General features: G+C 53.1%; 13 protein-coding genes across 13 annotated transcripts; 4 read left to right on the top strand and 9 right to left on the bottom strand.

Annotated features, from left to right (window-relative positions):
• Nucleotides 1-452: 452 nt before the first annotated feature.
• Nucleotides 453-1,556, bottom strand: RHO25_002708 (uncharacterized protein; the record flags this gene model as incomplete). The annotated part of the gene is made up of 1 exon (XM_023598264.2): nucleotides 453-1,556. One exon carries the CDS (start codon nucleotides 1,554-1,556, stop codon nucleotides 453-455), a length of 1,104 nt encoding a protein of 367 aa, XP_023455328.1.
• Nucleotides 1,557-1,928: 372 nt separating this feature from the next.
• Nucleotides 1,929-2,342, bottom strand: RHO25_002709 (uncharacterized protein; the record flags this gene model as incomplete). Its single annotated transcript, XM_023598265.2, has 1 exon — nucleotides 1,929-2,342. One exon carries the CDS (start codon nucleotides 2,340-2,342, stop codon nucleotides 1,929-1,931), a length of 414 nt encoding a protein of 137 aa, XP_023455856.1.
• Nucleotides 2,343-2,656: 314 nt separating this feature from the next.
• Nucleotides 2,657-4,213, bottom strand: RHO25_002710 (uncharacterized protein; the record flags this gene model as incomplete). Its single annotated transcript, XM_023598266.2, has 1 exon — nucleotides 2,657-4,213. The coding sequence occupies one exon, from the start codon at nucleotides 4,211-4,213 to the stop codon at nucleotides 2,657-2,659; it is 1,557 nt and encodes a 518-aa protein (XP_023455855.1).
• A 413-nt stretch (nucleotides 4,214-4,626) lies between these two features.
• RHO25_002711 (uncharacterized protein) lies at nucleotides 4,627-6,493 on the top strand (the record flags this gene model as incomplete). Its single annotated transcript, XM_023598267.1, has 2 exons — nucleotides 4,627-5,110; nucleotides 5,226-6,493. The coding sequence occupies 2 exons, from the start codon at nucleotides 4,627-4,629 to the stop codon at nucleotides 6,491-6,493; spliced, it is 1,752 nt and encodes a 583-aa protein (XP_023455854.1).
• Nucleotides 6,494-6,783: 290 nt separating this feature from the next.
• On the bottom strand, nucleotides 6,784-8,164 carry RHO25_002712 (uncharacterized protein; the record flags this gene model as incomplete). Its single annotated transcript, XM_023598268.2, has 3 exons — nucleotides 6,784-7,460; nucleotides 7,522-7,772; nucleotides 7,926-8,164. 3 exons carry the CDS (start codon nucleotides 8,162-8,164, stop codon nucleotides 6,784-6,786), a joined length of 1,167 nt encoding a protein of 388 aa, XP_023455853.1.
• A 1,897-nt stretch (nucleotides 8,165-10,061) lies between these two features.
• On the top strand, nucleotides 10,062-11,891 carry RHO25_002713 (uncharacterized protein; the record flags this gene model as incomplete). The annotated part of the gene is made up of 4 exons (XM_023598269.2): nucleotides 10,062-10,213; nucleotides 10,270-10,826; nucleotides 10,880-11,633; nucleotides 11,708-11,891. 4 exons carry the CDS (start codon nucleotides 10,062-10,064, stop codon nucleotides 11,889-11,891), a joined length of 1,647 nt encoding a protein of 548 aa, XP_023455860.1.
• Nucleotides 11,892-12,130: 239 nt separating this feature from the next.
• Nucleotides 12,131-12,860, bottom strand: RHO25_002714 (uncharacterized protein; the record flags this gene model as incomplete). Its single annotated transcript, XM_065602294.1, has 2 exons — nucleotides 12,131-12,304; nucleotides 12,483-12,860. The coding sequence occupies 2 exons, from the start codon at nucleotides 12,858-12,860 to the stop codon at nucleotides 12,131-12,133; spliced, it is 552 nt and encodes a 183-aa protein (XP_065458366.1).
• Nucleotides 12,861-13,052: 192 nt separating this feature from the next.
• On the bottom strand, nucleotides 13,053-13,914 carry RHO25_002715 (uncharacterized protein; the record flags this gene model as incomplete). The annotated part of the gene is made up of 3 exons (XM_023598270.2): nucleotides 13,053-13,117; nucleotides 13,170-13,588; nucleotides 13,682-13,914. 3 exons carry the CDS (start codon nucleotides 13,912-13,914, stop codon nucleotides 13,053-13,055), a joined length of 717 nt encoding a protein of 238 aa, XP_023455859.1.
• A 1,073-nt stretch (nucleotides 13,915-14,987) lies between these two features.
• RHO25_002716 (uncharacterized protein) lies at nucleotides 14,988-17,825 on the bottom strand (the record flags this gene model as incomplete). The annotated part of the gene is made up of 3 exons (XM_023598271.2): nucleotides 14,988-16,346; nucleotides 16,396-17,184; nucleotides 17,235-17,825. The coding sequence occupies 3 exons, from the start codon at nucleotides 17,823-17,825 to the stop codon at nucleotides 14,988-14,990; spliced, it is 2,739 nt and encodes a 912-aa protein (XP_023455632.1).
• A 680-nt stretch (nucleotides 17,826-18,505) lies between these two features.
• On the bottom strand, nucleotides 18,506-20,104 carry RHO25_002717 (uncharacterized protein; the record flags this gene model as incomplete). The annotated part of the gene is made up of 1 exon (XM_023598272.2): nucleotides 18,506-20,104. The coding sequence occupies one exon, from the start codon at nucleotides 20,102-20,104 to the stop codon at nucleotides 18,506-18,508; it is 1,599 nt and encodes a 532-aa protein (XP_023455857.1).
• A 451-nt stretch (nucleotides 20,105-20,555) lies between these two features.
• Nucleotides 20,556-23,147, top strand: RHO25_002718 (uncharacterized protein; the record flags this gene model as incomplete). The annotated part of the gene is made up of 2 exons (XM_023598273.2): nucleotides 20,556-21,048; nucleotides 21,121-23,147. 2 exons carry the CDS (start codon nucleotides 20,556-20,558, stop codon nucleotides 23,145-23,147), a joined length of 2,520 nt encoding a protein of 839 aa, XP_023455864.2.
• A 271-nt stretch (nucleotides 23,148-23,418) lies between these two features.
• RPS9 (40S ribosomal protein uS4) lies at nucleotides 23,419-24,467 on the bottom strand (the record flags this gene model as incomplete). Its single annotated transcript, XM_023598274.2, has 5 exons — nucleotides 23,419-23,599; nucleotides 23,655-23,888; nucleotides 23,942-24,040; nucleotides 24,115-24,171; nucleotides 24,460-24,467. 5 exons carry the CDS (start codon nucleotides 24,465-24,467, stop codon nucleotides 23,419-23,421), a joined length of 579 nt encoding a protein of 192 aa, XP_023455863.1.
• A 251-nt stretch (nucleotides 24,468-24,718) lies between these two features.
• On the top strand, nucleotides 24,719-25,392 carry RPL21A (60S ribosomal protein eL21; the record flags this gene model as incomplete). Its single annotated transcript, XM_023598275.2, has 3 exons — nucleotides 24,719-24,758; nucleotides 24,833-24,948; nucleotides 25,066-25,392. The coding sequence occupies 3 exons, from the start codon at nucleotides 24,719-24,721 to the stop codon at nucleotides 25,390-25,392; spliced, it is 483 nt and encodes a 160-aa protein (XP_023455145.1).
• Between the last annotated feature and the right edge of the window lie 60 nt (nucleotides 25,393-25,452).

The following is a 25,452-nucleotide window of genomic DNA, read 5'->3' on the forward strand; positions in this document are numbered from 1 at the left end:
AGGTGTATAGGAAACATAGACATTGTGTATATCGACTGAAAATAGGTTCTGGTCAGGCACAAAGTGCGCAAAGGAAGGAAATGGCGGAAAGTGCGAACGACGTCCAGTATTTGCGAAGGCGACCTGCACATAAGCCTATTGTTGTGTTAGACAAAGAGAAAGTGTCTCGAGATGCACCTCCAGTTATCTGCGCCTGTGTCAGTAGATTGGACGATATCGAACATCGTGCATTTTGAGAGAGGGTTTCTGCCTCATTGAATTACAATCTGGCTCAAATTGCGGGCGTGCGCCGTTCTTGAGACAGATCTCAAAAAGCTTGCAAACTAGAGCAGGTGAGTTATGCTGCCTGAAATCAGAGTCGTAAAGAGTAGTCTTCCTCCCCGGGGTATCTCAATAAATCGGGTATCGCTTTCAGATCCACATCACCAAAACTCCAATACCACACAATCATCCTACCAATCATCTCCCATCCTATTCCTCATCCAGAACTCATTGTAAGTGGAATAATCCCTCCGACCCGAAAGTCCCAATTGCCTCGCAACATTAACATAGCCTTCCTCATTGACCGGTCCAGCCTTCGCAAGACTCTTCAAATCCATACTTCTCGTCTCTTCGTCATCCTGCCATGGAGTCCGACAGAACGGACACGTCACATGCCCCTGCCCCTTCTTCGCTACGGCCCACTGCTTGAAGCACTCTTTGTGTATATTGTTCCCGCATGCTGCTTTGCAATATACCACATCTTCCCCACGCTTGGGTCTCCCTTTTCCATCTGTCTCGAATTCTTCCATGCAGACGGGGCAGTCTTCGCCTTCGAGAGACTTGCGGTTTCCGTCCATTTCGCCGTCATCGTTATTTTTCTTTGCGACTTCGGAGGGAAGCGCAGGTGCCTTGGAGAAGATTTCTCGAAGTTCGGAGGATAGGAATGCGAGCTGATATTCGAGATCTTCGCGTACGCGGAGGACGCGATGGAGGACGTAAATGACGTGCTTGCACTGGTTGCCTTTCCTTGCGTGAGGGCAATCGCAGGAAGGCACGCGTGAGATTGTGATTCGGTAGATGTTTCCTGTCGTTCCCGCGAGTGATACAGTCTCTGTAGGATGGTTGTCGGGCGAAGTGGGGTCGATATCGGCGGGCGGGGAAGTTCGTTCACGATCGATTATGATCATGCGTTGTGTTAGCGCGCGATGCCGAATCTCAGCATAGGCTTGAGGTGCTCGTTTTCGGAAGACACGGAGACGCTTCTCGCCATCTTTGGGCTTCGCGGCCTTCTTCTTTGATGGCGATCCCTCGTCCTCTTCCACGGCGCCTGCTTTGCGTTTGCGCGAGGGCTTGGGCGGGCCGGCATTGCTATGATCTCCAACAGCCTTGCGCTTGCCAGATGCATGCTTCTTGCCAGTCTCGCCTGACTCTTCAGTGAGGTCTATCGGCGCGTGAAAGCTTCCCTGAACGGGACCGGGATAAGCAGGATATGGAGACTGATACGAGGGACCGCCGGCAGAGTGCGGATACATCGAAGATGAGGCATTTGCGCTGTAGCCCGTGTCGACGCCCATGGTTGCTACGAATGCGACAATGGGTGAAAGGAGAATGAGGAGTGGGCAAATTGGTGCTGATGTTGATGGTGGCCATTGGTGGCGTGACGCGGATGTGAACCCTGCCAAGTAATTTAACTTAACGTCAACACGAAGTGAAGGCGATGTCACGTGACGGCGTCTCGTCACCACTCAGTCAACGAGCGTGCACAAGGTAAGCACAAAGTTGAGGCTTTGATTGCACGAAAGAAATGCAGATGGCACAGCAGACTATCCCAGATTGCAGCGATCAGGTCCGCTATGCAGAAACCAGCCAGAAACAGCCAGATCACTGCGTAGTTTTCTTCGTTCTCATCGAAACATAGCTTGTGCCTGGCGACATCTCGACATCACTTAAAGAATACCCAGCGCCCTTTCCTCGGCGGTGACGTACGGCGACTTCTCAATTTCTTCCTCGTCTCCCGTCGATGCATTATCTTCTGTGGTGTCCATTGGTGCTTCATTGCGCCCCTCAGTCTCCTCACGCATCGCCTCCGCCAGCGCCATTCTCGTTCTTCGCCTGTACGCGATCGTGCCCGGGCTGTACATCAGGTGATTTGGGTCGATTTTGGACGCCACCTCTTCGAAAATATCGTGATCATGCGCGGCGACATGAGGATTATCGAAGGGTGTTGTGAGCAGAAACCACAGACTGAAGCCGAACATGCTCAGCATGACAACCAGAAACACGATTTCGTAGTTCTCCAAGTCCATGGCTGGTAAGATACTCTTCTTGGAGTCGAACAGAGCTTTGCGGTTGTCGTGCATGTTCCACGTCCACTTTCTGCGTTATAGGCATTAGCGGTTTGCTACGCTTGTTTGCTTTCCACCTTGCGAGCCAAACGCGACGCGGCTAGATCGGTCTCGAGGGAAGGCTACATTCACTGTGTATGTGATGTAGACAGAGAAACTTTCTTTCCTTCCGTCGTCCGTGGATCGAAAGGCAGCACCCCTTTTCGACTCCTTTGCCTGGACCGCAGTCCACTAACCGTGGGTCATTATGTCAAGGCGCCGATGACTGCTCCAGAGATGTAGCATCGATGACACTACCGATTCGTAAACGAATGCCTCGCCAGATCTCATCAGTCCAGAATGTGGTACAGATCGGACACAAAAGGCTTGTAGCGATCTTCCAGCATGTCCTCGATGAGACCAATGATCCGATCTGGCATGCCTTTGATATACCAGTACCGCTCCTCAAAACGCTTGACAAGCACGCAGAAATGAGCGAGAACAATGAGGGCAGGTCCGCTATTCTGTTCCAACATGTTTATGTAGCGATCACTGACAGTTCGAGTCCAGGCTTCAAATCCACTCCAAATTGCTCGAATCGCATCTTTGTCTGAACTGCCAACGGCGAGTGAGGCACTGCATTGGTTGACAGAGTATGCTCGCGCGTACGCTGCTATCAAAGCTGTGCATGCTGAACAACATGCTTCCGCATTGTCCATATCCCATGTATGCGCAGGATCTGATACCATGGCAACTCGTTCGGGAAGTTGATCCAGTCTTTGCAACATAGCTGGAGGAATATTGGCGATACTCTTGGAATCCTTGCTGATGGCAGCTTCGTCGTCCAATCTCGCAAGACCCTCATAGTCTTCGAGTGTGAATTTGAAATCGCAGCCATCCGGGAGGTATGGTTGAAGTGAGACCAAACACTCGACAGTTCCACGCACAAGGTACATGAACTGTGTGGGCCAATTCATCTTGTACTCATCATGGACGTCTCTCGTGCATCTCTGAATACTCAAAATTCGGGAGTATGCAATCAGTGCTACGGCGTTTGACACATCTGGACGCCGTGTGAGCTCCCGAAAATCCGTCAGGCTGGCCGCTTGATAACGGACGAAGGCTTGATGGTGGTAGGCCGCTTGCGCTGGATCATGATCCTGTGTCAGCCTGGCAAGGTGAAAAGCACTGAGTCCTAACAGGCCATTCATGAGAAATGGGTGCTTCAAAGCCTCCTGAGGGATGCTGGAGCTCCAAAATTTGGTAGATTCGGATTCAGTCCTCGGTAATGTGCGACTGGTGTGTTCTGTATAATGCAAAAGATAGCGCAGAGAGTCCATATCTAGGGAATGAGCCTCGGTCGAGGCTGGACTTGAGTCGATCTCGCTATGTGAAAAGGTCGAAGGTCCATTGCTCGATGGGCTGCTCACAGTGCTCAGACTTCCCGATCTATTGCCGCCAGGCCCAGAAATTTCAAAGTATCGGATCTTGTTGCCGCGAAAGAAAGTCTGCAGCCAGGCAGGCCGTGTTACAACATTCTTTGATTCTCGTTCGCCGTGTACGTCGGACCAGTGTTGGGACATGCGTTTCTCGCTTGCGCAAATATGTTGGCAATCCTTGTGCAAGCACCGAATTCCTTTATATACCTGCAGTTCGGGTATCGGCGGCGACAATGGGGAAGGGTCCACGACGTCTGCTGGATCTTTGAGCTTGAGATGCGCCAGCTGAGCCATCAGGCGACGGCGTTCGCTCCGATATATCTGATGTTTGAGCAGGTGGCTCGCCAACGCGGAAGGCTGAATCGCAAAAGCGCATGGCTTGCAGATGATGACTCCATATTCTTCGTAGTGCTTGAGGAGGTCCACTGTATTGATCGGCAGCGTCGCCCTTTCGCCGTTCGGAGTCATTGTGTCTTGGTCTCTGGCGCTGTTAGCGACGGGCGCGACAAGATAAGGCCAGCGAGCGGGAGGGGATCAGGCGGAGGTGGAGGAGGTCACAGTGAGCAGGGACAAGGTTCCGGAAACCTTCATGACCAAGGCAAGGCTCTACAAATCAGCATAAATGTGGAAGAACTCCGTAGCCATCGCATTTTCGATACCGTATGCACCGGATTGAAACCAGCATCTGATGCCTTCACAACCGAATGTCAGCGGCAAAGGCTCAGTGCGTAGGTGGGATGCCTGGCTGAGTGTGCACTGCAGACTGAAATATACTTCGCGCGTGCCCAGAAATGCTTCACGGGCTGACATCATCACTGAAGACTCTATTTCAACGTCCAAATTTGGGCAGCGCTGACCTCTCCATCCATAGTCACCAAATCATGGCGCACACGGCAGATCCTCTGCATCTACTGCCGTCCGAAGTTGTGCTGCGCATACTGGACTTCACCCCTCCGGCTTCTCTGGCAGCTCTCACCCGGCTCAATCGATCCTGGCACTCGTTCATCGACCAAGATCATCAAGATGCAATCTACACTGCCAAGACATCCCGTCCACATGGAGCCAGGGACTTTACCTTCCTCGAGCAGACTCAGAGCTTCGCCAAGTACTATTCCGGCGTGCAAACCTGGAAAGAGCTCTGCAAAAGGCAAACGCTCCTATCTCGAAATTGGACTAGTCGTCGCCCAGTGACTAGGGAGTCTATCATCCAAGTGGGCAATGATCCAGTATGGCGATTCAAGCCCGACTTCAAGCGCCGTATCATACTGTCCACATCGCAAGCAGGAGGACTGAGCGTGACTGATATGGACACTGGAGAACTCCTCTTTCACATGCTTCGCGACGTTGTTCGACCATTTGCGCATCGTGAGTACAACATCTGAAGCTCAGCACTTTGCCCCTGCCTTGATGACCATAGCTTATGAAAGCATGTCCCGGATTGTGCTGAAGCCGTTAGAGTGCTCACTAACTTCACGCATAGTGGAATACGAGGACGGCACAGCTGTCTTTGATCGCGAGGGCAACGCTGTCGAAGTCTGGCGCATCGATGACAGTGCAGCATCGCGCGGCGTACTCAGACGGATTACAGTTCTTCCACACGAGAGAACCACACGTGGCTTCCAGCTTTCCTATGGCATGCTCTGCGTCGTATCCTGCGATGGTCTAGGCTTTGTCTATGACAACATGCTTGCCGGCGAACCGCGAGTCATGACTCAAATGACAATCGAAGAAGGAGCAACCGGCCATCTCCATCAATGCCTAGACACCGTAGCCTGGTCCCAGGGAACAAAAGGCTGCCATTTTTACGACAAGACCTCTGGGCGGTGCCTTGGAGTCTTACAACCAGCGTTCTGCGCTGCAGGAGGCAACACAGACCGTTTCTTCCACATACACCACAGCGAAGGAGGTCCAGACTTTCAGCTTGGCGAAGGAAGTTTTGCCGGTGTTGCAAGTATCTTCCCTCCACAAAATCCACGCCAAAACCGCACGAGCGAGATTTCGATCAATGCGGGACCTACGCCCGTAGTCGATGGAGAGTTCATTCCATTAGCAGAAGATGAATGGGGTGCTGGAATGTTTGATGGCGATCTCTTCGCTGGTGTCTCACGAGGAGGCAGAGTTTTCATCTGCTCAAACTGGCGAAAAGCACTCGAGGGTTCAACATCTTTCGCTGCGAATACCTTCATGATCGAATGTGACTCGGATGGCTCGACATTTGATCTTGGCGGCTGGCTATCAGTTCGTGATCGCCGAGTCATGTTCGAGATTCAAGATCGCGTCTATGTGGTCTCTTTGGACGATGAAAACCGTGTTATTTCCGGTGATGACAAGTCATCGAGACCATCCTTCACCTTGGCTTCCTGCTTATCCTCGCAATTAGCTGTGCCGGTCAGCTTCATGTCATTATACGACGATTGCATTATGACAACCTACACGACTTTGCGGCACCGCGATCGATCCATCTTTCAATTGGCACAAAATCGAAGAGGAGTCTTACCGACGAAGGTCATACGCATACTGAGTTTAGCCCCGGATACTGCTGGCAACAACGAAGACACTATATTAGGAGCGGGTGCGGGGAACTCAGAAAGCCAGAATCGCGACTATCAGACTTTGCTTCGAGAAGACATGCTTCAATTCGTGCAAATGTTGGCCGACGAGGCAGAAGATGTTGAGGGAGATGTGGAGGCGGCCTTGGAGCTGATTGGTGATGTGGGTGAACCTGAAGATCTCGAAGCGCTGGATTGAGCAATGCCTGAGTCAATGAGCTCGCATCCTAGTTGCCGGCGACGCAGCTGTGGCACCGGATACATCGCCGAGCCCTCTCGACTTGGCGAGTAACGACCAGCATAAGGTACATCAAGTCTGGACTGCATAACTCCTTGCATTTGCTGGCAAGATGACGGACACTGGATCTTGACTAGTCTCGCCCAACTTTCAACTCCGGATCAGTGCCCTTCTCTGATCAACCCTGCGTGCGGTACGTTTAATCTGGGGTTGGTCCTGATTCGGCCTGTCTTTGGCATAATCTCAGTCTTCTACTCGTATCTGTAACAATACTGGTTCTTCATGGGCCACATGGCCTCCCGGACCGTAATGTTCTCGAACGCTTCCTGGAGCCACAGTGTACTGTCTAACGTCGGCGCCGGCACTGGCAACGCCCAACCATCTCGCCTTCTGTTTTCGGTGAACGTATCCGCGTTCGGCAGGGAAGTTGTTCTGGTATCCCAGTCCCGGCTTTGCCAGAGGTTGAAGACGTACTCGAGCATGAAGTGATGGAAGAAGAACCAAGGATCCTGGCTGGAGAACGTTACGTCAATCTGCGTGCCACCCATGAAGATGTGAGGATAATTGTGCACGGAGGGCTGTTCCAGCTCGACATGCCTTCCGAAAGAATCGGCGTCGGTGGAGTTATCGATCACAAAGACAACATCGGAGTACTCATTACTCCTGAGGTTGGAAGGTTGGAAGGTACGATCAATACAGCGGGGGTTGTAACCCAGCCCATCGTCGCGTGGATTCGCAGAGCAGCCCCAGCTACCTGGGTATGGGCCAAGAGTGACGGTCCAGTTGGCCAGAGGGCCTTCGTTGACGCAGGCGCACAAAGGACCGGTCTGTGTGCCGTTACCGGATATCGAGTCTGGAGAGTTGTCAAACATGGGCCAGGTGTTGACATCTTGGTCGAGATATTTCGACCAATGCCAGTAAGGGTGACCTTGTATTACGCATCAGCATCGACGCTTATTCATCACGGATGTTGGATGACATTCACTCACCATACTTGTACCCGCACTCTTCTTGCAAGGCCTTCTCCAGTCTCCAGACGAAGTGACGATGCCACACCGCGAGCCACGGCGAACGATGCACATCGTTCACGTTGCGCATATGTGCTACAGTGAAATCGTCCCAACGCGACCTCGCGCCGGGAACTCCAGTCTGTTCGTTGCGATCCGTCTTTCCTGGAAGTTCCTTCAAGCAGTGTATTGCCCGTAAATAGTCTTGCTTCGCTTCCGATGGCATGTCGCCCCTGTTCAAGGACAAAATTAGCTTTCACGGATCGTTTGCATGGAACAACCTTGGCTGGCAGATGGAGGGTCTGAACTCTACTCCCTCCGCAAGTGGGCAATGCATCACAGAGTCCTGCGCAGCTGATTTTGCAGGCAGTGGGAATCCGACTTACCATTCCCTTCGCACAGTCATCGTATCCCACGTGCAGGTGCCTTCGGGCTCCAGATTTGCTCTTAAACTGTCGAGGTACTCTTGCTGCAGTTGACCCCATCGTGCTTTCGCAGCCGTCTGGTCTTGTTGGTCGGCATTCTGGCGTTTGGCGTGGAGAGCGGCATGATTGTATGAGTGTCCTCTGGCAGTAGCGAGGACTGCGGAGGAGAGGAATAGAAGTGAGGTCCAGTCTGCGAGCATATTTGCGGCTGTTTCCTGTTCAAAAATAGATTACAATAGAAAAACTTGCTCAAGAACCCGAGCAGAAAGCGGCCGGAGCCAGAAGAACAGTTTAAACGAGTGTGCGTAGTAAGTGTGCAATAGGAAAGACAAGATCAGAAGTAGAGCCAGGCGAAGAACGAATGACCAGGGCAGATTAGGGCAATCTTATTTTACGAATGCACCAAGCGAACGTCGGTCGACTAGTATGCCATTTTGGTCGCTGGTCTCGATCAACAACAAGGTAAGGAAGAGGGATGATGTTGGAATCCAAGAGCACTAGGCTTGGTGGGAGTCGCGCCGGGACGCCGAAACTCCTTCTTGTAGGGGTATCTTCGCGTCGAGGCAGAGGCGCAGGATGGACGGTCCCAAGAAGTCAAAGCTGCATCGAGCGCAAGTGGGAGACCGGCACTGGTGACTTCGTCACTAACTGGGAAATGAATGAGACCCGAATTACTGCCCGCGTGCTGATCCTGGCGCATTGTCAGGAACCGTAAATCTCGGTCGAGGGTTTAGCTTGGCGCAGGGGCATAGGGACGTGGTGGTGGTGGAGGCCGAGAAGGCGGTCGACGAATGTCTTTGCCTGTGTCGGTCTATGGTCCCGTCAATGTAGCATGTGTCTCTGCGCGCGTATGTGCATGTCGAGCAAGTTGCCTTGACGCGTCGCACCTCCGTCGTCGATGATCGGAGGATGTCGCGACCGTTGGGGCTGTCAAGACGCAAGAGCCATGTTTCCGCAGTACCGTTCGCTGTCGAAATGCTGATCAACGGCCCTGTGCAAATACTCTTGCGCGGACGCGTATGCGCGCCACTGCTTTCCGGGATGCACTTTGTCGCAGAGGAGTCCTCGATTACTTATCGCGAATCTTGAGTGTCTCGGAGAGGTGAGGTGGTCGAAGCCGCGTCCTTGGAAGATCTTTGCCATCTCGCCGCCAGGGCTCGCCGGAGAACATCATGCCCTCCTCCCGCCATTGTCACAGCAAGAGCATCCTTCTCGAATTGACAACCTCTCCTGGGTGATACACAACACTCGTTTGGCAGATGAAGGTCTCACTCTACATCGCGCAGCAACATCGTCTCACATAGGGCGGAAACGCGCCACCGACACCGACAATGGCGCAAACGCCCGAGTCACCCATACGAGAACCCATGCGACTGATCTTCCCTGAGAGTCGTGCCACTGCTGGCTACGCCACAGGATGATGTCGCCAGAATGCTCAGGCATTCTTGCAACAGCCCTCCTTATTGCCCTACTCATCTGGCGGATGTTCTTCCACACACCTTCTAGGCACTTGGCATTTCCTATGCCTACAGTGCTCGAACAATGACTCTCCTAAGCACCCAATGCTCCCATCACGCAGATCACCATTGGAGACTGGGGCATCTGATGTCTTCGCCCGGTCAAAGTTAGAGTGTCTCCTAGAGCAAATCGGCCAATTCGCCTCTGGAGCGAAGCTGCCACGCGACTGCATCCATACGGCGCGTCTCCTCACGATGGCACTCGAACTTTCGCCTGGGGGACACGGCCAGTTTCGCGAACTCAGTGGCGGAACAGCGCATATCATGGAAAAGTGCTGAGCGTTCCACGACCCACTTTGTGCTTGCCCGAACCACACGCGGGACCAAACGCAGCCAGGCCTATCTGAACTATATCTTATCACCACTTCAACAGCTGCCAGCCTCAAGAACCGGTCTCCATAGCTATGCAAGCAGCGAGCCGGACAGGTGACTCGCCTTTGGCAGCAGATAGGCATACACAGTGGCTTGACATTGCGACGCGTTGATGAACCCAACCTTCGTCTTGACACCGACCTCAATAGCTTTACGTGCCAGCAGTTGATGCAGATCTGATTGAATGCTTCAGTAGCGTCAAGACATAATGGACAACGATAGAACGTTGCCTCCGGGTACAGTGTACCTCATCGACCACAATAATGAGCTCGGCGGCACCACAAAACATGCAACTGGGCCTGCCGATGAGCGAGATATCATTCTTCACCCAACGCCCTCTGATGACCCTGAAGACCCATTGTACGTATTGACGACACTGAATCAGGTCATAAGCCGCCGGTGCTGATATCGTACAGGAATTGGTCGTACAAACGCAAAATGCTGGCCACATCTTGCGTGCTCATGTACACCCTCATGATCGCTATTCCTTCTGGTTCAGTATACTCCGTAGTGAAACCGATTGAGAAAGCGACAGGACTCACTCTCAATGACCTAAACACTGGCACTGGCGTTATGTTCCTCGCATATGGCTGGGCATGCGTGATCTGGCAACCACTGGCTCTCCAATATGGCAAGCGACCTGCTTATTTGTTCTCTATGCTGGCATCCATTGCCATCATGACGAGCGCTCCATGGTGCACAAAGCGAAGCACATATCTTGCGAACAAGGTGTTACAAGGTTTCTTTGGGGCACCAGTGGAAGCCCTTTGCGAGATTAGCATCACTGACATCTGGTTTGCACATGAAAGACCCAAGTACTTGGCTTGGTATGGGTTCGGACTGAGCGTGACTGGCAAACTCGCTCCAATGTTGGCGGGCTTTATCAACGACGGACAGGACTGGAGATGGGTTCTCTGGTGGACCGCGATCTGGATTGCGATTGCATTCGTGTACTGTTTCTTTCTGATGGAAGGTGAGTGCCATGCCCAGTTCCAGCAAGACTACGCATACTCAACATCGATTCAGAGACGAACTACGATCGCAAGCATGTCATCACCTCAACACCAGTTCCACTTACCGAATCCATCAATCCATTACCAGACGTCCATGCCCCAGAATCAGAAAAGAAAGTCCCAACACCGATCTCCTCATCATCCACCTCCTCCCTCGAAGCAGGCGAAACATCCTACCCTCGCAAGACCTACCTCCAAAAGCTCCGCCTCTTCGACTCCCCGCGTCCAAACCGCATGCTATCGATCTTCCTCGCTCCTTTCAAAGGCTTCACCTACCCCGTGATCGTCTACGCAGGTCTCATGTACGGCGCCAACGCCCTCGTCTGGTCTGGAGTACAGAACGCCACAACAGGAACCGTTTATGTCCAATACTACAATTTCAGCACTACCGCCATCGCGGCCGCCTACTCATCAGGCGTCATCGGAGCGATACTTGGAGCCTATTACTGCGGAAAGATGGGGCGTGTCTTGACTGTCCGACTTGCACGACGTCGTGGAGGTCTCTCCGAGCCTGAAGATACTCTTTATATGTTTGTGGCGAGTATGATATTGGTTCCTTTCAGTATGCTTTTGTATGGCTTGGGCATTGAATATCGGATCCACTGGTTTGGACTGGTGTTTTCGCAGGGCGCGCTGGCTGTGAGCAATTGTCTCTGTGTGGCTGGTGGTTTGGGATATGCCATCAGTAGTTATCGGGAATTGAGTGGAGATATGGTGACGACGTTGATCTTGATCAGGAATACGTTGAGTTTTGCGGTGAATTATGGGTGAGTCCTCTCTTGAATGACATTTGTTGCTGGTGATTTGAACACTTGAATATCTTACTGAGTCTTTGTTCTAGTATTACACCTTGGCTGAACGCGCTTGGGTATCGCAACACGTTCATCATGGTCGCCGTCATCGGTTTCGTGTGGAACGCTTCGTTGTTCGTGATGGTGAAGATAGGGCCGAAGTTGCGGGAGAGAAGCAAGGAAAGGTATTGGGCTGATGTAGACAAGGCACGAGCGCTGGGGTTGAGCCATTGATCCAACTGTGAGTATAATCAATAGCATGACAGCACCATTTGGGAAAGATCGACTTACGTAAACGAATACTGCGCGTGTACAGGCGTTGCAGTGCCCCAGGTGACCGCGAGACGCATATTCATCTAGCTCTTGTCAATCCTCACCGTCGCTCAGCGGTGGTGATAAAAGGTCTCATCATGTCGCTGAGCAAGATTGCAGTCCGCAGAGTTGCGACTTCCTCGTCTGCAGATGCCAAACATTCAATCCTCCTCGTGCAGCTCTCGCCAAAATCTTTCCCTCGCCACTTGAAACTGCTTTTCTCGTGCGTCAAACCTACTCCTCTCCAACTTCATCTCCTTCAACCACTCTCTTGCCCTCGTAACATCTTCCCCTCTCCTGAGATCCCACAGCCCATTGACAGTCCCAGTCATCCTCTGAGATAAGACACAATCAGGACACATCCACCCAAGATGCATTGGAGGATGTTCCGGCAGACCAACGCAGCTATGGTGGAACCAGCCAGGATTACACTATCCGCCGACATCAATTGAGCCGCCGCAGATCCCGCGATGCTTTAAGCATCAGTCAGGAAGAAGAAAACATTCGACTTACATCTCTCACGCTACACCTCATCAAATCCTCGGCTTCCACGTCTTCACCCTCACTGCTGACTTTGTGCTTACAGACACAGATCTCCATCGCCCGCCCATTGGTATCGCGATCGAGTTGCTCGAAGAAGGTTTGACCGCGATAGCCTGCGAATCTTAATCCTTCTTCATCCGTGTGGTCGAGGTCGGAAGTGCCCCAAAGCATCTCATCTTGTCCTTTCGAATCGGAAGCGCGCAGTTCGGTCTGTAATTTATTCGCACGCTGCACTAGCTCGATTGCTGCAGTCGCTCCGTGGTCTCGGGTGTCTGTTTGTGTTGCGACGCGCTTAGAGCGGCGACCTTTGATGGGCTGGGCCTGTGACTCGGATGGAAAGAGAGGCATTGGAGCGCTGGAATGGTCGAAGTCGTTGAGTATAGTCAGTGAGGTAAACAACGGGTGTAAACGTGAGATGAGTTGGTTCGAAGAAATGTCAGAAGTGTCAAGATCGTTTGTTGTCATGCGTGCTGCCAGCTTGACTTTGCCTCGCGCAGCTAGCAAACGGTCCCGTGCCCACTTCACATTCTACGCAATGATCTATAGAGCCGCTTTTGCCAAATTGTTCTGGAAGTTTGCGTCCTTGAAAGGCACGTTCGCACTTCCTGTGCAAGAATTAGTCTCTTCCTGCGGCTTCATCTCCATGGCTTCACTTACCGAAATCCGTGTTCTCCAACGCTGTTCTCGCAGCAGAAGTCAAGCTCTCATAAGCGATCAGCGGCTGCTGTCCACCTTGCGTACTCGTGAATCCAAGCTGATGATTCACTGGGAAGATGGAGAAATATCTGATCAATGGGCTGTTTCCACTCAAGTTTGGACTGGTGTTCGCGTCATAGTCGCCATGCGCACTTGCTGAGACGCCTCTCAAGGTCGCGGAAGTAGATGCAGATGAGAGCCAAACTACCACATTCTCCCAATCGTGGCGATGTCCAAGACCAGTGGATGGAGAATCCTTGGGCATGTACCAAGAATACATGATTGCATAGTTTCCGTTGTACGTGCCTCCACGAGCGTAGACCTGGCCGGTGCTGGAGGAGCAGCCTTCTGAAGAGCCTCCGGTTGGGTTGAGACCGCCCCTGCTCATCTGTCAGTATCTGCGGCCCAAAAATGTCTGGTGTCCGCCACGAAGCGCAGCTGGCATAGCAGCGATGTGATGACTGAATGCATACCCAGTATTTCCACTCGAATCCACAGCTGGGAATGGCACACATCCATTGTCGACCTTCAAATAAGGCTTGTACTTCAAGTACAGCTGTCCCGTCAGTCCACTAGGCACTGTCTGTGGGAATCCCACTACTGCATCGTGGTTGATAACAGCTCGCTTCTCAAAAGATGTAGGCGCCGCAATAACGGCAGCCGTAGAGGCTAGTAGGCCGAGTAGGGTCTTATGGGAGAGAAGCATGTTGTCCGATGGAGCAAGCGTATCGAGAGTCTGATTTTCGGAATCTACGCCGGCGGGAGTTCGCGACACCTTTATGCTATCTGACTCCAACCTCTCGTGTCATACCACAAGCTCCTCGTGTCGCGGGTCTTCCGTCCCATTTGGCAGGTGAGTAGCAGTGTAGCACCACTTATTTAGCCTGCGTCCGACTACGGTGGTATTGACAGCTTGGCCGCAGCCCACGTGCTGTACATCGTTTGTTGCAAGCAACTCGTACCCATAGGCGAGAGGTGGAGTGAGCGAAGTGGGATAGACTCGCTGGCTATAATGTACGGTCTGGCACAAGCGGATCGCCCCGCAGATCAACCATGCTCTTTCCATCGACTGCTCCGAGCGATCAACGTGAGACGGCTAGCTAGCTTGAGGTTCCGGGTCGGGGAATTCCTCTTAGGCAGGCTCCTCGCATGCTATCCGCCGGCTATAGGATGCGAGTGTCTTGCCATGCATCGACAGTGGTGGTGCTTCAAAGCACAGCAACCAGAGCACAGACAGGCAATTGTCTCACGACGCCATCAAGGTGCTCTTCATCTGAGATAGCGAGGCTCAGTCCCAACAAGAGGGGCCCAAAGGATGAAAGAGATGTCATTTACTGATAGATCTCTCACTATATCTACACACAGCTTGAACACATCGCTTGCAACCCGCTCACACGAAGCAAGCTGCAGCCTGAAGCCGAAGACAACCCAACCACGGGGCCTCTCTCATCATGATAACAGCTTCGTGCGATGCTCTTGCTGTTCTGTGCACTACAAATACACCCGTAGCGTATCGTCGTTAGTCCAAGATGAGGCACGCGGAAACAAAACACATTTCCGCGTGCACACGTTTCACACAAGCGTCCGCCGACGCCATCGCTAATGCCGAACTTTTTTGCATGCCCTTTCGCCCTTGCGAGTCTAGTCCATGTCCGATGAAGCTGTGCACTGTGCGTCGCCAGCGCAGCCTTGCTCCAAAACGGTGCGAACATCAGACTTTACCTACCGGCACATCTGCAGTGGCACATGCCACCATATTTCCCGTTTTCCTTACCCTCCTCAATCGCGAATCCTCTCATACAAGAGAATGTATGCGACCTTGTTATCCCGTACTCCTTCTCGCTTCGCTGTGGGTGTACGCTTGCCCGTGGTACTTGTAGGCGTTGCGGTGCCATTGGTGACAGAAGCAGCAATGCCGCTCCAGTTCTTCTTGTGCCCACTCACATTGCCGTTGACTTCAGACCATGGCTTCTCTTCTTCGGGTTCCTTGTCGGCCTCGTCAAGGCCGCCGTACATGTTCCTCTGCTTCTGCATATCTTGATCCGCCTTGTGCTGCTCCAAGGCCTTGGCGAGAATTTTGGGATCTTCTTCAGCGCCGCCTTCGGCAACATCCTCGCCACGAATCCTGCGAATGATTGTATCATCCATGCGGATCCACTCCCGGCTATCCTGTCGCAGAACATCGACGGTGTAGTGCCCGCCTGCTGCGGATTTGCCATGATGATAAACCACGCTTGTCAGTCTGTACTTCGGCAGACCAGAAATTTGCAAGCTAGCGCGCCTTGCAGGGGAGAAGACCTCCTTCGGGACCTGCAGCTCAAGCGGATAACCAACCTTCTTCCATATCTTCTGGGTACCATTCAAGCTGCTGTTATACTCGAAGCGCTTGAGGTGCAGTACAAGCACCGGTGGTAAAGTGTCAATGAACACTTGCTTCTTTGCCGTATTGCCACGTCCACCGAAATCACCAGTTAAGGCTTCGGTGTTGGTAAGCCCCTTCAAGGCATCGACAATGTTGTTTACATGCTGTGCACCGATGTCAAGCTGAAGTGGTTTATACGGCTCCAAAGTGACGGAGTCCTTTTGGCCTGGAACACGAAGCTCCGAGCGTAGGTGACCGCCGAAGATTTTGGTAACCGGAGACGGAGCATCCTGCTGGCCGGCGGTGCGAGTAACGGCAGCTTTCTGTTTGGGGCCAACCTCAAGCCAACCATCGGCAGATCCTGGAGATAAGACGGTCTCGGGCGAAGAAACGCCGTTCGGCTGTGGCTGCTCCTCGGCTTGTCCTTGCATGACTTGCACGCATTCATCGTGAAGTCCTTCCAGCAAGAATCCCAGGAACTCTTCGGCATCTTGCTGATGTCCGCGCCTCATACCTGCAAAGCGTGGCAACTTCCGAATCACTTCGTAGACATAATCCGGGGTGATGGAGTCGCCATACTGCTCAAGCTGTTCTTGCTTCAAGCGTGAACGCAGCATGTCCGCCGACTCCGCGCTAGCCAAAATCTTAAACTCACGCATGAACATGATCATGGCGTCGATCAAAGGAGTCTCGCTCTTCATAGAATGCACAGTTCGTTGTCGTACCTGATCCAAGAAGTTGTAGAAAGGCACGCAGAAAACCAAGACTTGCAATATCTGTTCGCGTATTAGTATATCGTCTTCGTCAGTAAACGATTAAACTCACCGAGTTCATGTAGCACATATTTCCAGTGTTGACCAGACCTCTTGGTTCAAGGAAATTCAAGAGAGCCCCGCTATTGACACTGTATTGTCTCAGAGCATCAGCCAATGAAGCTGACTTTGGAAGAGGAATGCCATTGGTCATGACTTCGCTCTTCTGAAGACCAGGAGTGTGAGCTGCAGCCTTCGGAGCATTGCGCTTGACCAGGTCAGCCCACGACTTGGGCGCTGGTTTAGCCTCTGGTGTCTTGACAGTCTCTTCAACCGGTGCGGTCTTCTCCTCAGCGCTAGTGATTTGTTCTTCTGTCTTTGGCGTGATCTCCTCGCCTGCCTGCGACTGCACCTCTTTGTGAGAAGTCGATGGTGGCGAGACTCCTTTTGGTTTGGCGAGACCAGGTATGGACGGAATTGCTATGGCAGTCCGCGTGTCTCGACGAGCGTGGGGTGCCTGTTGCGTAGGCGTCGGCTTCGGCGAAGGGACGGGCGCTGGGGCGGGCGTGGCAGGAGTCGAGACGTTCGTGTAGTCGCTTTCAGAAGGTGCTTGAGAGGTTGCTGGAGTCTCTGGCTCGGACGGTGCCGCGATTGTCGAGGCTTCCGATTGCTGCTCCGGCTCAGGCTCACCGGTGGCTTGGCTTTGGCCAGCGGCAGGTGTAGCAGCTTCCTCCACAGCGCTTGCAAGAGGTGGGAAGGCCACAGCAGAGTTAGCATTGCGAATGTTCCGTCGACGTCGGCGACGAGGCGTGGCACGTGCTGGGAAAGCAGTGTGACCTTCAGGTACCGAGTACCAAGGGAGCTTACATTACGTCAGCAAAATAAGATACGTGGAGGGCGGAGCGTGCTTACCTGTGGCCAAAATGGCTCTCTGTACTCCGGAGAAAGTGCCAACGGGTTTGTAGCAATGGATGATCTTCTGGACGTTGTTGGAGGTGGAGTCTCGACACGCTCCTCTGCCTTGGATACAACAGCTGGGGAAGCAGCGGATGCAGCAGCTGGCGTTGTGATGGCAGCTGGAGTATGGGCTTGGGCCGGTGCAGGCGAGGGAGAGGCTACAGGCAGCTGGTGATGGACATATTGCGGAACAGGTCGTGGCGACTGGGTGGCCTGTGGAATGGGCGGAATGGCATGCTGCTGTCGTGTGACCGGGGTCATCGGCTGTCCATGAGGTTGCGAGCTCACCACCATCGGCGAACGCTGCGCGTAGTGCTGTGGTGGCATCCACTGCTGCTGCGGTATATAGTGCTGCGGGTAAGCCTGCTGCGGCCATCGCGGCGGCGCGTGGTAGTATGCGTGCGGGTGCTGGTAGCCGTTGTAAGGAGGCAGCGGTGTGTGAGGTGCATGCTGCGCATAGGGGTTGTAGTCGCGGCGCTGCGCGTGCATAGGGAGAGCCGGCGGCACATTAGGCGCATGCCCTCCCTGCTGATATGGGTTGTTCATGTTCAGTGGTGGCTCGAGGCCTCCGCAGAGGCAAGGCGGACCTAAGCGCGATCTGCCTGCTGCAGTGCTTGTCCGGTGATAGTCGGTGGTGTTTCAGCAGCGGCGGCCTGCATTTGACGACATGGAGGCGCGGCTTTGATGAGGAAGGGCGACTCGGTGGTTCAGAAGGTGGAGGCGTTGGGCGACAACTTTTTGTGGGAGGACAGAGGCCGCATGGGAGCGCTGACCAGGCACGTGTCGCAGTGCAGACGTGCTGATCGCGCGAGCGTATGCCGAGTCCGCTCGACACACGAGCTGGGCGGCGTGCGAAGAATGGAGAGGAGAAGGCGTGCGGCGGGATGGGTGAGGTGCTCTGGAGACAATGTCGAGGATGAAGTGCCAAAGCTTCTCGAGCGCTTTGGCACTTGGCGGGCGAGTCCGGAGCTAGTTTTAACAGGTCAGAACCGTCATCGTGAATTCGGCGAGATGTGAACAGCAGGTGATCTTGTGCAGCACTGATGTATACATCGAGCGAACGACCTACGAAAGCACTGTATAGTCAACGCACGGGAAGTAGAAAAGTGTCATGCTAGATTGATATCACGCGACTTCCTTCGACTTGGGTCAAAAAGTCTAACCGGAATGCCAACCAATATACTTTGAAATCCAACATATATGGCATTACTCTACGCCCGCAGTGGCTACAGATCGTGACTGAGTATCTCCTCCAAGCTTGGATATGAAGCTGTTCCCCCGCGCCCATCGCTCTGACCCCACCATTCCGTCAATGACGGCAGCTCCAGGTGCTCTGACGAGTTGTTCTCGGGCAGCAAGCTCGCTAGCGATGGCAGCGATGTAGCATTGTTATTCTGAGAAGCCTGTGACATTGGAAGCTCCTGGGTATGCCTCGCGTGTATAGGCTTCGGTAGTAAAGAAGTGTTGGGATCAGGTGCGCGCAACCGTTCAGCGGGCACCGGTCGAGCAGTATCTGTCGCCCAATCCAAGATGCCGCGGTCGAGTGTAATTGGCCCATCGTCGTCATCCTCATCTTCGCTGAGCCTTCCTAGGTATACGTCGTCGAGGCTGAAGAGCGCTTGCTGCTGTGGTTTCCTAATATCGATCATTTTGGGGAGAAGCGTACCAGGTTGTTGCGCGCTATTCTTGCTACCGACAGCGTTATGATTCTCGGCCTGTTGTTTCGTAGTCTCATCGTTATAAGCAGATGTGTGACCATTCGAGTCGCCGCTCTGCTTTTTCACTCGAGGCGCCAGCCCTGCTTTGGCATATTCCTCAGGGAATCGTGTTCGCATGCGATCTCGCAAATCAGTCGCTTGTCGTGACGAGAGATTGAGATCTGGATCTTGTTTGATGGCGGTCCACGCCTTGCCATGCTTTTTGAAACCCCTGAGCAGGGCTTCGTCTTCAGTAGCGCTATAGCCATGTCGAGAACGCCGTTCTGATCTGACAAACGGTGTGTTAATGCCCAGCTTTTCAAGCGTCGCCGTATCAATTCGCTCTGGTGCCGGTCCTTTCGCGGAACGTTTCAAGGCGGTTCCTTGTTCGTCCGTGTCAGTTGATGTTGCCTCACCTATAGGTGCACTGGACTTCTTCGACGTCTTGTTATGATCTGGAAAGCACACCCGAAAGCGATCTTTCAAGTCTAGCGCCGTACGGCTGTTGAATTGATAGTCTGAACAGTTCCAGATCTTGGTCCAATTCCCCACGCCGAAGCGAGCAACCCCTTTCAACAAGTCCTCAGTCTCTTCCGGCGTCCACTTGTTGCGCTTCGCGAGCTTCCTAGGCTGCTTTTTCGACTCGTTCGCTGTTGCCGACGCGGACCTTGTTGTTGAACTGCCTGTCCGATCAGGCGCAGGCCCAGTCTCGGATGCTTCAGCATGTGGTTCTGAATCTAATGTTTTCGAAGGAAGACTTGGAGGCTTGTCAACACTTATGGAAGGCAGTAGACCGGCATCAGGTGGCGGCTGATGAAGCCCAGAGAGCGTAGGCGGAATGCGTAGACGCTTGGCATTATTTCTCACCGGCAACTTTGGTAGGTCTAAGTTAGGATTGTCTACAGGACGGGGCCTTTTCGGTGCTCTGTCACCAGAAGGCTCGAGAACTAGCCGGAAGAGATCTTGATTCGATACAGTGTCGAGTCGCGCCTTTTCGAGGTGGGGGGTGCCATTCAAGGGGTGCTTTTGCGACGGAGGAGCAGGTTGAATAGGATTTGGAAGGTTGATGAAGTCAAGAGATGTCGGACGGTATGCTGAGGAGCCACTGCGGTTCTCGACTGAAGGCATAGTGCTTCATGATGGCTTTTGAGAATCCAAGCACATCTCGAACGGTGGTGCTTTCTCCAAGTCGCGAAGTCTGACTTGGAACGGAAGGCAGACATGCCAAGACCGATCTCGTGTTTCACTGACTTCACGCGCCACTGGCCCATCCTTTGGACCCAACACCACCTACGCTACACGACGACATGGCATCGAAGATCAGCCGAGTGCGCTCTGTCCATTAGTAGAACCACCAAAATGACGCCAATATGGTTATGGCAACCCGCCTCCGCCTCCCCGCAAGCAGCGCCCCGCGTGACGTTCTCCAGAGCCTGTTAACACAATATAGGCTGAAATAGGCTGAATGCACTTGATGCCTGATCAGTATGACCCCCAATGGCGACGATCATTGAGATGAGTAGACGGGGCATAAATGACCAGATGGGTAAGCATACTTTCAAAGTTCACATGCTTCAAAATGCTTCATTTACTTCTTTTCTTTCTCGCGAGCTTAGTCCAGGCGGAAACCGGGTTGCAAGCTTGGCTTCGATACGCCCCGCTACCGAGACATATCGACCATCCTGCTCTTCCGTCTTCGATTGTCGTGCTAAATGCGACTCATGGCGGACCTATTGAAACTGCCGGAAAGGAGCTGCAACAAGGACTGTCACATATCTTTGGACACCATGCTAGGATCTGCGATGATGATTCACAACCGGCTGTGACCATTGCCACTGTTGAGACCTACAACGCCGCATATCCAGATTCGCGAGTTGAGAGCGATCTGATTGAAGACGGCTTCTGGCTGAGCATCAAGGATGACGAAGTCAAGATCGTCGGACACAACGAGCGAGGAACGCTCTACGGCACATTCGAATACTTGTCAATGCTAGCGCAGGGCAACTTCTCGAATGTCGAGTACCTTACGAATCCTGCAGCGCCAATCAGATGGACCAACGAATGGGACAACAGTACGTATTCATCGACATTGCAGATTGACACCTTGACATGTGGACACGCGCTGACTGTGTCTTGATTCGTAGTGGACGCATCCGGTACTCACGGAATCATTGAGCGTGGCTTTGCTGGCAACTCCATATTCTTCGAAAACGGCAAGATCAAAGCAAATCTTACACGAGCAGCAGAATATGCTCGATTACTAGCCTCGATTCGCATTAACGCGGTTGTCGTGAACAATGTCAACGCCAACTTCACCACATTGCAACCGGAGAACATCGATGGCTTGGGCCGCATTGCAGATGTGTTCCGCCCTTACGGCGTCCAGCTAGGGCTATCGCTATATTTTGCATCCCCAGCAAATTTGACAGATATCGATACATATGATCCCCTAGACGAGCAAGTAATCGACTGGTGGACGAACAAGACGACCGAGATTTACGACCGCATTCCAGACATGGCCGGCTACCTCGTGAAGGCCAACAGCGAAGGCCAGCCTGGACCGCTCCATTACAATCGCACCCTGGCGGAAGGCGCCAACCTTTTCGCACGAGCACTCAAACCGCATGGAGGCGTGCTGATGTTTCGTGCCTTTGTGTATGACCAGCTCAACCAGACGGACTGGAAAGCCGACCGAGCAAATGCTGCTGTTGATTACTTCAGACCACTCGACGGCCATTTCGAGGACAACGTGGTTGTGCAGATCAAGTATGGCCCGATCGATTTCCAGGTCCGGGAGCCAGTATCGCCGCTTTTCGCCAATCTGAGAAATACAAGCATGGCAGTTGAGCTGCAAGTCACGCAGGAGTATCTTGGACAGCAGATGCATCTCGTTTACTTGCCTCCGCTCTGGAAGACGCTAACGGACTTCGATCTTCGAATTGACAACGACACCTCGCTGCTGCGAGATGTTATGACTGGCTACCACCACAAGCGACCCCTCGGAGGATCCGCAGCTGTGGTGAACGTGGGTACCAATAGTACGTGGCTGGGCAGCCATCTCGCAATGTCAAATCTGTATGCATATGGTCGCCTCGCCTGGGACTGGACGCTAGACTCTGAAGAGATATTGAATGACTGGACCCGTCTCACATTCGGTCACAACCAGAAAGTCATCGAAACGATCGCTGAGATGTCCATGCAATCATGGCCAGCATACGAGAACTACACCGGCAATCTCGGTATTCAAACCCTGACCGACATCCTCTATACACACTTTGGTCCCAACCCACAATCACAAGACGGCAATGGTTGGGGCCAATGGACACGCGCCGATAATGAAGGCGTCGGAATGGACAGGACTGTATCGAACGGCACTGGCTACGCCGGGCAATACCCTCCCCAAGTCGCCCAGCTCTTCGAGAACATCTCGACAACGCCTGACGACCTACTTCTCTGGTTCCATCACGTTCCCTACACGCATATCCTCAAATCCGGCAAGTCCGTCGCCCAACATTTCTACGACGCGCACTACGCAGGCGCAGAAACAGCCCAAAATTTTGTCACCCTATGGAAATCCCTCCACGGCCTCATCGATGCCGAACGCTACAACGAAGTTTTATATCGGCAAGAATTCCAAGCAGGTCACAGCATTGTCTGGCGCGACGCGATCAACAACTGGATTTACAATCTCTCCAGCATCGAAGATATTTCTTCTCGCGTGGGAAATTCTCCTTGGAGAATTGAGGCCGAGGACATGCAACTAGACGGGTATGAAATCTACGACGTTTCTCCATTCGAAATCGCTTCGGGTACAAAGGCTATTGTCACATCCTCGAATACTACAACAGGAACGGCATCCGTTAGCGTCCCGTTCGAAAGTGGACGCTACGATCTCATCGTCCAGCATTTCGATCTAACAGCGGGCAATAGCACATTTACTGTCACGCTCGGAGATCGGGAGGTTGGGAAATGGAGGAGTGATGATGTATATACCGGAAGAGTAGGGCATACACCTTCGATCTATCTGGATGGACATTCTGCGACGAGGAAACGATTCGCGAATGTGCAGGTGAACAAGGGTGACGTCCTGAAGGTCGTGGGGCAGCCCGATGGAATTGAGCCTGCACCAGTAGACTACGTCGCATTTCTGCCAGAGGGGGTGGTAGATTGAGGATATGTCATCAGTCTTCAACAGATCGCGGCATTCTCCGATGCCTGTTCGAATACAATGCCACGCACGTTGGTCATGATCAATAGCTAAGGTGAGATTGGAAAGGACAGCTAAGCCGGGAATCGTGAACTTAGCAGTTTCATTGGAACAGTCGCAGGTATCTGAGTGCCGCGCGTGCTTTAGCCCCAGCACTGTATGAACGCCGTCCTTGCCCATGCATTCCCATTGGTATCGTGAAATTTTGGTGACCCGACTGTGGTGAGCGAGTAGTTTACTCCTCCTCCTCCTCGCCGGCGTCCTCGTCGCCCTTGCTCTCAGCAGCCTTGGCCTTCTTTCTCCTGACACGTCCTGGGCGGCCACCACCGAATGGCGAGGTGAGCGAGAAGTCAATGTGCTTCTGGGAGTCGAGACGGACGATGAATGATGGGACGTTCACAATCTGCTTGCCGACACTGTACGAGAGGTCAGTGAGTGGTGTCAGGTGGGCAGAAAAGGATATGTGCATACCGGATGTGACGCTGACGGATCAGGACACGAGCGTGGTGGATGGACTTGGCGAGACCAAGCTTGTAGACGCAAGTCTGAAGACGACGCTCCAAGAAATCCTCAACCTTGAGGGCCAAGACGTAATCGAGCTTCATGCGGGACTCATCGAGCACACCGACACGAACCAGACGACGAATGAGGGCATTTCCTTCGAAGAGACGCTTTGGGTCCTTCTCGTCGAGGGTAAGAAGCTGACTGTAGAATGGTCAGTAAATGATATGCCAGGACATGACAGGAGATGTATTTACCGGGCAGCACGACGAATCTTGGAGAGGGTGAGCTGGACACGCCACACCTCACGCTTGTTGCGCAGACCGTATTCTCCGACGATCTTCAATTCGGAGTCACTGTGCAGCCATTATTAGACACCAGATATACAGCGCAGCATGAAGCTGGCTCATTGATCATGGGCTATACGCACAGACGAGCGGCCTCGAAGGGACGACGTGGGACCTTGTAGGTCTTGGAGTACGAGCGTCTGGGAGAATGTCAGTCTGTGTCCCTCTGCAAGTCGAATTGTACCAGTCATGAAGATGCAGGTTCTGTTGCTGCTGCGCTTGTGATATATGCGACGCCAGATCCTCTTCCACCACATGCTCCTCTCTTTCAATGCGTCTTGCCAGTGGCCGAGTGCATGTTGCGTCTTCACCGATTTGAGACCGCACGCGAGCAATTGAGGACCATTCGCCGGCGTCGCATTTCCACGTGCACCACTTCCAGACACCCTGCATCTTCTTCGCTGTGTACGAGGTATCGAGTAACGTACGGGGCCATGGTGATTGTCGTGCGGGCAACTCGTGCTTGTCGGATCAGAGAAGTCCAAAGCTGCAGTGAAGAGCAAATCCTCAAGTGCGAGCCGGCAGAGTCTTGGCACGCCTTCCCCCATTCGGAGCCAGCGGGCCGGAATTTTAGTGGGGCCACATCGCGAATTCCATCGTTTGGCAAGAGCGTGGAAGAAGTTGACCTCGATCACACCCAGCGAACAATCTCGAACCCGCCCATCTACCTCCCACACCACCGTCAACATGGGTCACGCTGCAGGTCTCCGCGCTGGCACTCGCTATGGTATGTGCGACATTGCGATCACGAGCAGACCGCACAATGCGCCGGCGACAGGTACTAACACATTGCGATCACAGCCTTCTCGCGCGACTTCAAGAAGAAGGGTATGATCCCTCTCTCGACCTACCTCAAGCAGTACCGCGTCGGAGATATCGTTGATGTTGTGGCCAACGGTGCCGTTCAAAAGGGCATGGTAGGTGGATAAATGGATACACACTTTCTCAGCTTAGTAGTCTCTGTGCTCTGGCTCTCCAGACACACGCTACAAGCGCCTCCTTGCGGTGAGAGGCTAACGCCCGCATTTCAATAGCCATACAAGGTCTACCACGGTAAGACTGGTGTCGTCTACAACGTCACCAAGTCCGCTGTTGGTGTCATCCTCTACCGCCAGGTCGGCAACCGCTACATCGAGAAGCGCATCAACGTTCGCGTTGAGCACGTCCGACACTCGCGTTCGCGTGACGAGTTCTTGGCCCGTGTCAAGACCAACGCCGCAAAGCAGAGGCAAGCTAAGGAGACTGGCGAGCACGTCCACCTCAAGAGACAGCCAGCTCAGCCACGTGAGGCCCGCACTGTCAGCGCCAAGGACAACAAGCCAGAGAACGTTGCTCCTATCGCATACGAGACCACTATCTAGAGAGTTTCGGCATTTTTGGTTGGGCGCATGTGGTGGGATGGACGAAATGATACTCCAGGC

The sequence above is a fragment of the Cercospora beticola genome, chromosome 2 (genome assembly GCF_033473495.1).
Source record: "Cercospora beticola chromosome 2, complete sequence".
Lineage (NCBI taxonomy): Eukaryota > Fungi > Ascomycota > Dothideomycetes > Mycosphaerellales > Mycosphaerellaceae > Cercospora > Cercospora beticola.